The following is an 11,797-nucleotide window of genomic DNA, read 5'->3' as shown; positions in this document are numbered from 1 at the left end:
GTGTGTGCCTGCATGCCACCATCTCACATCATGATGATGATGGACTAAACCTCTGAAACTGTAAGCCAGCCCCAATAAAATGTTTTCCTTTATAATAGTTGTGGTTGTTGTGGTATCTCTTCACAGCAATAGAAACCCTCACTAAAACAGGGTGGAAAAAAAGGTTAGAAGAGCCAGGCAGGGAGGACTGAAGCAAATTGTGTTCTGGACATGACAGGACAGATGCTCAAGCTCACAACAGCTATGGTTGCCTGCACAGAAGCTATGGTTGCCTACATAAAACCTGCATTAAGGCCAAGCCGTTTGACATTCTAGCCTGGGGTAGGAAGGGGTTCATGCGCACACGCCAGCTGTAGACAGAGGATGTTTTCTGGGGAAGAGGAGTCAGTTTTCTATAAGGATGAGTTTCACGGTAGGTTAACCACACTCCAGTGGATGACCCTATACCCATGAGTATACAGACAGTGGAAACTGGACTCCACAGGAGGTTATTAAAATAATAGGAACCTAAGTTCTGAGAGCATGGGCAAGTTGGGGGTGGATCTGAAGTTAGGGGGAGGAGTGGTGGTGAGTACATTGTATGCCAATCTCAAAGAACTAATTAAAATATATTTAAATGATTCTAGTGACACAGAACACATATCCCACCTACCTTCCCACTAGCACATGATCTGCAAAATGTTAAATATGTTGAAACTGAAATGCTCCATTACAAATACTGCTTTGGGCATTCAGTGATGGAAATGAGGTATCTCTCAGCAGTCAGGTAGCAGATGAAGCTACCCGACTTTCTGGTTCTGGTTCTGGTTCTTTGTAGGCAGAAAGGCCTGGCTCCAAATGCCAAGATGCATTCAGAGCTCCATGCCATGAAAGTGCCCACACTGTACGATGGTAAAGGTGAGGGTTAAATTCCCAGGTGTGGGTAAAGTCCACTATTCTTCCCCTTAGGAACACCACATTCCAACTTTGGCGAAAACCCACCAGGACTCTATAATTCTCTGACAGATGAAATAGCCCTTGTGAGAAAGAAGTGGCTGAAGATGAGGTACACCATCATCACTCAGCTTGTGATGTCGCCGTCAAATAGACGTTCACATTCTCCCTCCCGGAAACTATTCTCCCACATTCGCTGCCGACAACAGACGGACGACGCTGATGATATAAAAGGAAGGGGTATACCGTCGTCGGAAGGCAATTTCCATGGCCAAGAGCCCCGAGGGCAGCAGTGCCTACACACCAGACTGAAGTGCATTCATCCCATTGTGTCCCCGAAGATTTACCTCCTCTGTTTAATGGCGTTGGTTGGATTTCAAGCCAGGCTGCCTTCTCCTTTTGTCTTCATTCCGGTAAAGAGAAGTAATTGCAGATCCTGCGAATCAAACAGGTGAACCCAGGACACGGGAAGTAGTGTTGAAAAGAGGCTATTTTCTCTCCCTGCTAAAGTTTGTCAAGTTCAACAGGACCGGCTGGGCCACGCAGATGGATTCGGAGCTACAGCTATTGTTGAAGGGGGTAACAGTGAAGTGGGGCTTTAATTCAGTGCGTGGAGAGACCGACCCCAGGCCTAGGCAGATGTTTTGTGGATCCTGACATTTATATAAGTTTTTTTGGTGGAGAGTTCTTTGTGCAAATTTAAGCACAAACCAAACATTTAGACGGGCAACCCAAATCACATGTCACTGGAACTCTGAAGACTCCAATGGCCTCCTTGAACTTTGTCAAGGGAGTGGTGCAGCCACGCACTAAGTCTTCTAGCTCAGTGATCACCCCCCCACCCCTGCGCCCCAAGTCCCAGAGTGTCCCCCGCACACAGGGACCCTGAAAACTGAGCCTCGCCACAAGCCAGTAGCATCCATCCACAGTTGGCTATTTTGCATGAGAAGCCTCAAAGAACTTCTCAGCGTGAGTAGCAGAGTCCCCTGGCCGACACTTGTCATTTCACTGGAGGAACTAAACTCCATGCACCTATCACCTGTCAACGTGCGTGGGGGTCTGGCCAGCCCTGGGGACCCCCGGAGCTGCAGCCGGGGAGGTCGCGGTGCGCGCGCCGGCGGGCGGGGTTGCGCCGGGCTGGGGCTGCGCGGGAGGCCGAGCCGCCGCGCCTCCCGCTGATTGGCCGGCTCGGCAGGGGGGGCGGGCTCTCCGCCGCCCCGCGCGCCCCGCTACTTTGGCTCGGTTCCTGCTGGGCCGGGCGGTGAGCGCTTCCCAGGGTGGCGCGGGCCTGCGAGAGCCAGGCGGGCTGCGAGCGATGAGGCAGCAGCAGCGGCACCGGGAGCGGGGTCCGGTGGCGGGGAGAGGCGGGTCGGTCTGCCTCCCGGGTGGCTCTGGAGGCTGTTGAGACGCCGCGGGCGAATAGCTAGAGCGCGGAGGAGGGCAGCAGAGCGCGGGGAGCCGGCGGCCCGGGCGGCCTCCCTGCCCGGATCCCACCCCCCACAACCTCTCTACACCCCCCAAGCGTGCAGCCATGCGGGTGGCCAAGTGGCTGACCGGGTTGCTCTGCCCGATCTCGCTCCTTCTCACTGGGTCTTGGGAAGTTCGTTTCCACCCACGACAGGGTAAGGTCGCCCGTGGGCTCTGCCCGCAGCGCGCAGGGCGGGGTGCGAGGGGGTGGTGCGGACACGCTTAGACAGACCCCAGGCCCTCCAGCTCCGAGCATCTATCTCCGAGGGCTTCGCTGGATGTCGTGGGATCGCGTGCGCTGGGGACACGCTCTCCTGGCCATGCGGCGGCCACGCGTGGGGACACGGGTTGTTGGCGGCAGGGAAGAGAAGAGGGGCTGGCAAGGAGGTAGCTGCGCAGGGTGGTGGTGGGTAGCAGGGTCTGTGTGGAACGCATAGGAGCTGTGGGAAAGCACAGCACGGTCACAGTGCCCACGTGTTGCGTGTGCCATCTGTCGCGACCCTGGAACAGACCAAGGCTGGGGACCTTTAGTGGGGACGCTTGGTTCAAGAGTTTGTGGTTTGGACAGCGTCGGGGCTTCACAGACATTGCTCTGTGTTGCAGAAGCCCTGGTGAAGACTCTGGCCTCCTACGAAGTGGTGACCCCGGTGCGGGTCAATGAGTTCGGAGACGTGTTCCCCCAGAACCGGCACTTCAGCAGGAAGAAACGCAGCTCCGGGGCGCCCGAGCCCACTCCGCTCAGGACCCACTACCGCATCAGCGCCTATGGGCACCTCTTCCAGCTGAACCTGAGCGCTGACTCGGCCTTCCTGGCTGCAGGCTACACCGAGGTGCACTTGGGGACCCCGGCAGCGCCTGGGCCAGGCGGGAGCAGCGCAGAGCCCCCAGACCTGCGCCACTGCTTCTATCGTGGCCAGGTCAACGCACGAGAGGACCACACTGCGGTCTTCAGTCTCTGTGGGGGACTGGTAAGCCTGATTGTGCCTCCGATTGCGTTTTCTCGTGATTCAGTCCGGGGCTGCTTTGGGGGTGGGGCACGGTGGTTCCTAGTATGTTCTTCTGAAAATTTCAGAGGGACCACCGGAGAGGAGCCCAGGCCAGAGGCTGAGAGGGCATTTTTCATCCGCTTGTCACATGCTCCAGTGGCGATCAGGAGGGGCCTCTGGATTCTGCTTCTACAATCTCAGGGCAGGCTCTTTCACTCTGGTTCATCAGTGCTGGGCAGCTGTTGACGCCGAACCCTCCGATTTTCCGAAATGTAGTCAATGAATTGGGAATTAGAATAGTGGAAGGAAAGAGTATTGAATATACACAAACTCAAAAGGCTCCCGAGGCTGATAAGATTTGGAAAGAAGTTTCTTCTGTTTCTGGTATGGGGATGTCTGCTAAGTAATGGTCTGGGAAGCACAGAGGAGGGAAAAGGTAGATGGCGACTGGCCCTGGAAAGGTAGCAAATATCCACAGCATGAATACTAGTGCGGGAGAACTGGGAATCACAGGAGTAAAACAGACGGAGTTTTGAAACCCCGCTGAAAAGAGAGAAAATGAAATAAAACCCCCGGCTCGTGTTTTCCTTGAAAACAAAGATTCTTATTACCTCCTCCCATGACCGATCTAAGAAGTCTACATAAACCCAGCATCTCTTGTCAGTATAGTCATTTTAAATATGCAACATCACATACATTGTTAAAATGAAAACCAATGAACTAAAACATCAAAATACCACCAAGCATATTGGTGATGCATTCATGCATTCTTGCATATGAATGTCTGAAGGCACAGAATCAAGCAGAGTCTGTAGATTGTTATACTTTGTGTAATGAGTTAAACTATCACTGTATGAGTGCTAATGTGGTAAGAGAGCACCATTTTATTATGGACAAAGTTATACTGTCCTTAGTATTACAGCTTCAGCTGAATGTGGCTACAAGTTTCTTGTGAGCCCAAGTTTTGTTTAACGAAAATAGACCAAAGCTGGGCAGTGGTGGCACAAGCCTTTCATTCCAGCACTCAGAAGGCAGAGGCAGGGGGATTTCTGTGTTGGAGGCTACACAAAGAAACCTGGTGTGAAAAAAACCAACCAACCAACCAAACAAACAAAAAAAGAAAAACAAACAGACCATACTTTCCTGAAGGTGTTCAGATAGTTCCGCAGAATCATTGGTTTATTATTTGAGTCAAACATTAGTAGTAGTTCTCTCCAGGCAAAATGTGTTAATATTTACTTTCAAGTTGATTTGTGATGTCCTGGATGTGAGCACTGTTAATGACTGTGCTGGCTAGTATTTACGTCAAGTAAACTTGACACAGGTTTCCATCATTTTGGAAGAGGGAAACTCAGTTGAGAAGATATTCCCACCTGATTGCCCCGAGGAAGCCTTGTTGTGTATTTTCATAATTAGTGGTTGATGTGTGAGGGCCCAGCCCAGTGCTAGTGGTGCCATCCCTGGGCTTTTGGTCCTGGATGGTATAAGAAGGCAGGCTGAGAAAGCCATGAGCAAGCAAGTGAGTAGTGTTCCTCTATGGTTTCCCCATCAGTTCCTGCTTCTAGGTTTCTGCCTTGAATTCCTGCCCTAACTTCCATAGATGATGTGCTTCCATGGATTACTAGAAGGTGTAAGATAAAATAAACCCTTTCTTCCCCAGGTTGCTTTGGTCATGGTGTTTATCACAGCATTAAAGCCCTAAGACAATTACTAAGTAACTTTGGAAAGTCTTTCTGTCTTTTCAAGCTAGTGTCTCTGGTCATATTTTCTTAAATGCTGTCAATAATTCCCTTCCTTTCTGCTGTAGATAAATGTAAAATATTTACATCACCAACATAACAGAAGTACCAATAATACACAGGCATTAATACTTCAAGGAAAATTACTTCATTTTTTAAAGACTTAAAAATAATGCTTAGTTTATCTGGAAAATCAAATCAATACTTTCAAAATCCTTTCTCTATGGCCATTTGTTCAAACTGATACCACAGAAGTGTTATTGATTTCATTTATTTCATTAGTGTTCAGCTAACCCAATATATGACTTAAAGTGTTTTTTCAATTTCTGTATCATTAATTTTTAAAGCTTTTGCAAGTCTTTGTGTTTAAATGTTTTTTTTTCTTTTACAATATCACTGAACCTGACTGATGTTTTTTAAATTTTATTCCTAAGAGTTTTGAGCCCAAGAACCAGGAGGGACCGAAAATCTTGCCAGGAGTTTTTTTTGAACATCAACATATCTCTTTATCTATCTGTCTGTCTGTCTATCTATCTATCTACCCATCCATCTATTATCTATTTATCTATCTATCTCTGTTTAATCAATCTATTATCTGTATATCTATTATCTACCTCTGTTTATCATCTATCTACACTTATCTATTATCTGTCTATCTCTATTATCAATCTATTATCTGTATATCTATTATCTATCTGTCTGTCTATCTATCTATCTCTATCTGTTATCTATCATCTATCTCTATCATCTATCTATCTATTATCTATCTCTATCTACTATCAATCTATCTGTCTATCTATCTATCCTATCATCTCTATCTTCATCAATCTGTATCTATCTATTATCTAGCTATCTCTATTATCTATCATCTATGTCTATTTATCATCCACCTATCTTTATCTATTATCTATCTCTATTATCCATAATCATCTATCTATCTATCTCTATTTATCTATTATCTCTCTCTCTCTATCTGTCTACCTATCATCTATCTATCTATATCTTGCTCTTCTAATGTTCCTTCTTTTTGGGTTTTATTCCCCATAAATATTTATCTAAACATTCAAAGATTTTAGAACAAAGATTTATGTTCCCAAACTATATAGTTGATAGGAAAGTAGAGCATATTACAAAGTATTTTTGAGTAGTGTGATAATGGCTTATGAAACATTAATCTGTTTGATAGACTGCTACAGAATTACAGTTATCAGGCTATTAGCTCCCATACTCAATCCTAAACTTATTTTTACATAGTTATATTATTTATGGTCTCACAATGCTGATAAGCATTCTAGGGTCTGTATTTAGTAAGTTGGAATATTATTATTAGCATATATATGACAGGATGCAACACATAGTGTATTCAAAGACAACATCCCTATGGCGCCAATTAACGCTTTTCTCACATTGCCTAGTGGATTCCATTCTTCCAAAGACGCTCAGGGATAAATCTGACCACCTGGAAGTTAACTGTGTTGTTTCTTGGTGGCACTGGAAGCAGTGAAGTCTTGTTGGCTGAAGAAAACAGTTTCCAGGTGGTATAAGACCAGATGATGTGCTTGACTTGTACCACATTCTTAGAGAGCAGCTGATGTGGCCATGTGGATTATGTTGGGGTTTCTCATAGGAACAAAGATCCAGCCTGACCATTCCCCAGTGAAGACTAGTTACTGAGTTCCTTCTGTTAACTTCTAACAGTCGTCCAGATATGCAAACTATCAGTAAGCAGCTATGCTGGTTTGAACCTATTGTAAAAATAAATTAGTTTTATCATTTTCTAAACTTCCTATTTACAGCACTAATACAATTCCATCTGCCATTCTACAGTTATGTCTTTTATTAATTCATTTATGAGGCCAACTTGCAGGTGTTGATTCTCTCCTTCCATCATCATGTGGATTCTGGGGGAATCAAACTCACATCTTCAAGCTTGGTAGCAGGCACCTTTAAAACACACACACACACACACACACACACACACACACACACACACACGTACATATATGAAAACTTACTAGCCTTGTAGGTACCCAAATACTCAGACAACAATAAGGGTGAATTTCCTGTGACTTGACTTTATATATGCTAGTGTGCATTTGTCCACAGTCTTCAAGAAGCAAATGCCAAAATGTGGTTCGTTTATGGGAAGTGCCTGTATTAGAGAAAACGAGAAGGGAATTGGGAGATCATGATCAGTATGAACTTGAAACAAATAAAAAGAGAATACAAGGATCTTGGGTGGCCTCATTTGGCCTGTTGGATGGTTCAAGAAGCTTCAGTCAAGGCTCACGTGGCTGGGAGAGGAATCCTATGCTTTGTCTAAACATATCTTCCTTTATAATTCTGTCACAGCCAAGCACTGACTCAGCGTAGCACCTAAAAAGTATGAATGGGGGCTTGAGAGGAAGCACAGTTGGTACCATGCTTGCTTTACAAGTGTGAGGGTGTAAGTTTGATCCCCAGAACCAGTATTGTTTGTTTGTTTTTTTAAAATCAACCCAAGTGTGGTGGCACAAACTTAGCTTGTGCTTAGAAGCTCTGTGTTAGGGAAGCAGAGACAGGTGAATCCTTGGCGCTTGCTGATAAGCCAATCTAGACTACTTGGTGAGCTCCAGGCCAGAGAGAGCACCTGTCTCAAAAGCAAGGTGACTGAATGGTGCTCGAGGTATTATGATATCTGTGGTTGTGCTTTGACTGCCACACACATGAACACATACACACACACACACACACACACACACACACACACACACACAGGATGCAACACTAAAAGGTCTCAATGTACTCTTGGTTAGTCATGTTCAACCATTGTCAAGGCCAGCAGCACATAGAACCACTATGCATGTAAATGTTTAATGAATATATAGTGTCAAGTGTCTTTAAGGGATATAAACACATTTGTGAACTTTCAGGGATGGATGAGTAAAGAAGAAGTAATATAAAGGTATTCTGATTAAGTCTTCCCTTTGCTAGGGACTTAAGTATTGGTGATATTGTATGTATTAATTAAACTATATTCATGAACTAGATAAGTCATTTAGTTCAATAGTAAGAGCATGGAGGAGGCCAACTGGTTCTTGGCTGTCTCAGCCCAAAATGGACACCACCACATTCCCATGTATTGATGAGAAGGTGTTTCTTGGCTTTTCCAAGATGCAAAATGACTAGAACGTTTGGCAGAGAAATTTCCAGAAGGAATCAAGGAATGTAGATATTGGTGATCAGCAGTTTACCACAGGCTTCCTTCTGTCCATCAAATACCAGGTTGCTCTCCTCTTTCATTCTATCAGTCACACTCATCTTGTCTACAAATGTTCGCAGGCACACTGTCTTTCCACTCAAAGTACAAAGTCACAGCGTAGTGTACCATCTTTCCCATAAGGTCCAGGTTTAGCTCTTTTGGGCTTGGCAACATGAATTAGCTCCGTGTTTTCAAGCCCAGCACACATGATGAGCCATGTGGTTGCTACTCCACTCTTAACCTCCCACCCCCCAGAAGAGAGGGTGCCTGGTAGTTGCTGATCTGCAGGATTTTCTGTTCCTCCTGTGGAAGAACTGTAGGGATGTTCTGCTGGCAGCAAGGGGTTTCCTGATTGCTTTTCATGATGCCTTTTTCTAGGGACTCCATCACTTATGAAGGTACCAGTTTGCCCTTTGATGTGTTTTTTTGCTCCATGGTAATGTCTAAAATGGATTTTAGGGAGGATGCTGGTTTGGGGTAGTGTGTGTGTGTGTGTGTGTGTGTGTGTGTGTGTGTGTGTGTGTGTGTGTGTGTGTGTGTGTGTGTGTATGATTGCTTTAGTATTGCTGACTTAAATTTAAGGGCTTTGTAGGTTATTTTACAAGGAAAACAACAACCAGGAACATTTTTAGTTCAGGTTCATGGTTCTTTTGATTATAACCACCCTCCCCCAAATTTGGTTGGCTTCTGACAATTTAAATTTTGATAATTGCTTTACTTGTTTCCCATTTTCATTTCCAAAGCTTAAGAACCACTTATGTTAAACTCATAAACACCAGGAATCTACAACATGTGGGGTCCTTACCTTAGTGATAAAACTTCAGCTCTTAAATAATTGGGAGGACGTGGGAGACCCTGATTTGGAGGGTGTGGGGAATTGGGGGTGGCTTGGGAGGGAGGGCTGGGAGGTGAGAGGAGGGAGGAGGTGGGATCTGTGGGTGGTATGTAGAGTGAGTAGAAAATTTCTTAATAAAAAATAAAAATAATAATTGGGAGAGGATGGCAGTGTGTAACATGTGTAAAGAAAAATGGGTAGATACAACAGATGAGAAAAACAGGTAGATTCTCCTAGATAATTGAAGAGGATCATATGTCAAAATAACTAAATAAAATATAATCTAAGAAACATGCTGTAGATACTAGGGCATCTGACATATCCATGTGTTTTTATTTTTAAATGATACTGCTTTATAATATTTTGGCAATAGATCATGAATATATTTTGTCTTATCATTATAAAGCGGCTCTTGATATTTCCCTTGTCACATTTAACTTCTCATTATTGTGATGATTTTAGGTTTCATATTTTCACCAGTGTTTTAGGGAGATACTGAGAGAGGCTGTTGTTACAAGTGTTATACAGACCTACCAGAATGTGGCTATTTCCCCAATGCTTCTTTAGACCCCTTGTTGCCTTAAAAAGAGAGAGACAAGCTATAGGATATTTCTTTTGTAAGTTTGCTAGGACACACAGGTTGAGTCCTTTGGCCATTTGCCTCTTGGGTAGATTGGCTCTGCCCAAGAATTTTGTTGGTGTTTTGTCCTGATGGGCTAGGACTTGGTACGAAGCCATTCTATTTGATGAGTTATCAGTCATGCATTTCCTTTCCCCTGCCTCCCCCCATTCTTACCCTGGAGATCTGAAGCTGGCACACAGAGTGAAGAAGGTAAAGAATGCTGTTGGAGGAGAGAGGGCTTACCTTCAAGGAACTGAATTTCTGTGTTTTGTTTCTCAAGTCAGTTCTGATGTTTTTCTCATCAGTGATTCACCCACTTATGCAATGCATGTTTGCATATACTACATTCTTATATACAGATGCTCAGCTTTTAATCCAGCAGATTAGATGGATCTCTGAGGTTAGCTTGTTGTCCTTTAGTTTATAGCATTTACACTTTGCTCATGGTGAGAAGAGTCGCTATATCATCAATGTTTTTAGTAGAATATTTTTTGTCCTGTCTTCAGCATGTTCAATTTCATGGTAGCCACTGAGCTTCTAGTCATGAATATCATTCGAACACACACTAATTTTCTTATGAAATTGGGCACGTAAAACTATTTATAACTTTATTACACATAATGGAACTGAGTGAGAGATATGCCATAACTGGCCTAAGTTATAAGTGCCAAACCTAGACTCATGCCTATGGTTTTTTTTAATTTAATTTAATTTTAATTTTAATTTTTTGGTTTTTCAAGGCAGGGTTTCTCTGTAGCTTTGGAGGCTGTCCTGAAACTCACTTTGTAGCCCAGGCTGGCCTCGAACTCACAGAGATCTACCTGCCTCTGCCTCCCAAGTGCTGGGATTACAGGTGTGCGCCACTACCGCCTGGCTTGCCTATGATTTCTATAAAAATATCACTATAGGCTTTGTGACTAGAGGTTGAAAACTTTTTCATTCTATTGGTTTAAATATTAAGGGAACTCCATGTAGTTAAAAGGGAGGTTTATTTTGTGGGGCAACTTACAAGTGAAGGGATAGGTAACGGTCTGGGAAAGGTGTAGCACAGTCCAGTGGTGTTCTCAGGAGAACTCTGTTTGGTCTATCTCCAGTGTCCAGGATCCAGGAACCAAGAGAGCTCGTCCATCCAGATCTCAGGTCTTCAGGGGTCCTCTCTTGGCTCCGCCTTGTAGGCGTGACAGTTACCGAAGCCTCAAAGTGGGTGGTACTTCCAGGTCAAAGCTGGACTGGTTACCTACTACATCATTCAGCAACTCCATATTTTCAAGTGTTGTTCTCCAGTGGCCAGGCTTAGTGTGGTGAACTGTGCATGTTTTGGGAAAAGAGTCCAGGGGGTTTATCTCCTGTGCTTAATTTTGCTTTTTATGAAATCTGAACACTCACTATTGGTTGTAGTAACAGTATGTGTGTTGGCCATGTATTTTGAAAAAAAGTGTAAATGAATGCCACAGAACTGCAGTAGCATTCTGAGAATACACCTGTATAAAGTTCTCTAAACACATAAACATTCTGTTCAGTGGAATAAATTGAAAGCAGTTTCCTGATCACTCCACAGCTTGGCAGATAGTTGGTCATTCTTCTAAACAACCAGGGAACTCCTGCCCAAGTGAGAACTAGTTTTGAAGTGTTTGCTAGACAGTGAAATAAAGTGCAACCCCATTTGCTTCCTTCTGGATCAGTCTGCAGCATTCATTTTCAGATAGACAAGATGCTAAAAATATGGGTGAGCTAAATGGGATTCCTTGAACCACCTGTTTTGTCAAGTCCTCAAATTCCTCAACAGATTCCTTTCCAAGTTTTTTTTTTTTTTAATTTGAATTAATAGCTTCCTTGGGAGCCCTTTGGCATAACCCTAATCTTTTTTTTTTTTTTTTCATTATTTGAGCAGGAGGTCCATTCCATAGGGATAGACTATAGAAAAATTGATGGAAGTTAACAATCCTTCATTGATAAATAAAAAAGGGAATCAGT

At 44.2% G+C, this 11,797-nt stretch overlaps 1 protein-coding gene across 1 annotated transcript in view; it reads left to right on the top strand.

The window, feature by feature from the left end:
* The first annotated feature begins 2,204 nt into the window (after positions 1-2,204).
* Positions 2,205-11,797, top strand: part of Adamts20 (ADAM metallopeptidase with thrombospondin type 1 motif 20) — a 139,414-nt gene continuing 129,821 nt past the window's right edge. Inside the window, exons 1-2 of the mRNA XM_036208198.1 lie at positions 2,205-2,555; positions 3,004-3,368. Of these exons, the coding sequence (XP_036064091.1) occupies positions 2,465-2,555; positions 3,004-3,368 (456 nt within the window). The 5' untranslated portion in view covers positions 2,205-2,464. The remainder of the gene's footprint in view (positions 2,556-3,003; positions 3,369-11,797) is intronic.

Source organism: Onychomys torridus, chromosome 16 (genome assembly GCF_903995425.1).
Source record: "Onychomys torridus chromosome 16, mOncTor1.1, whole genome shotgun sequence".
NCBI classification, from domain to species: Eukaryota; Metazoa; Chordata; class Mammalia; order Rodentia; family Cricetidae; genus Onychomys; species Onychomys torridus.
The sequence above is the reverse complement of the archived record's forward strand: the minus strand, read 5'-3'. Positions and strand labels throughout refer to the sequence as shown.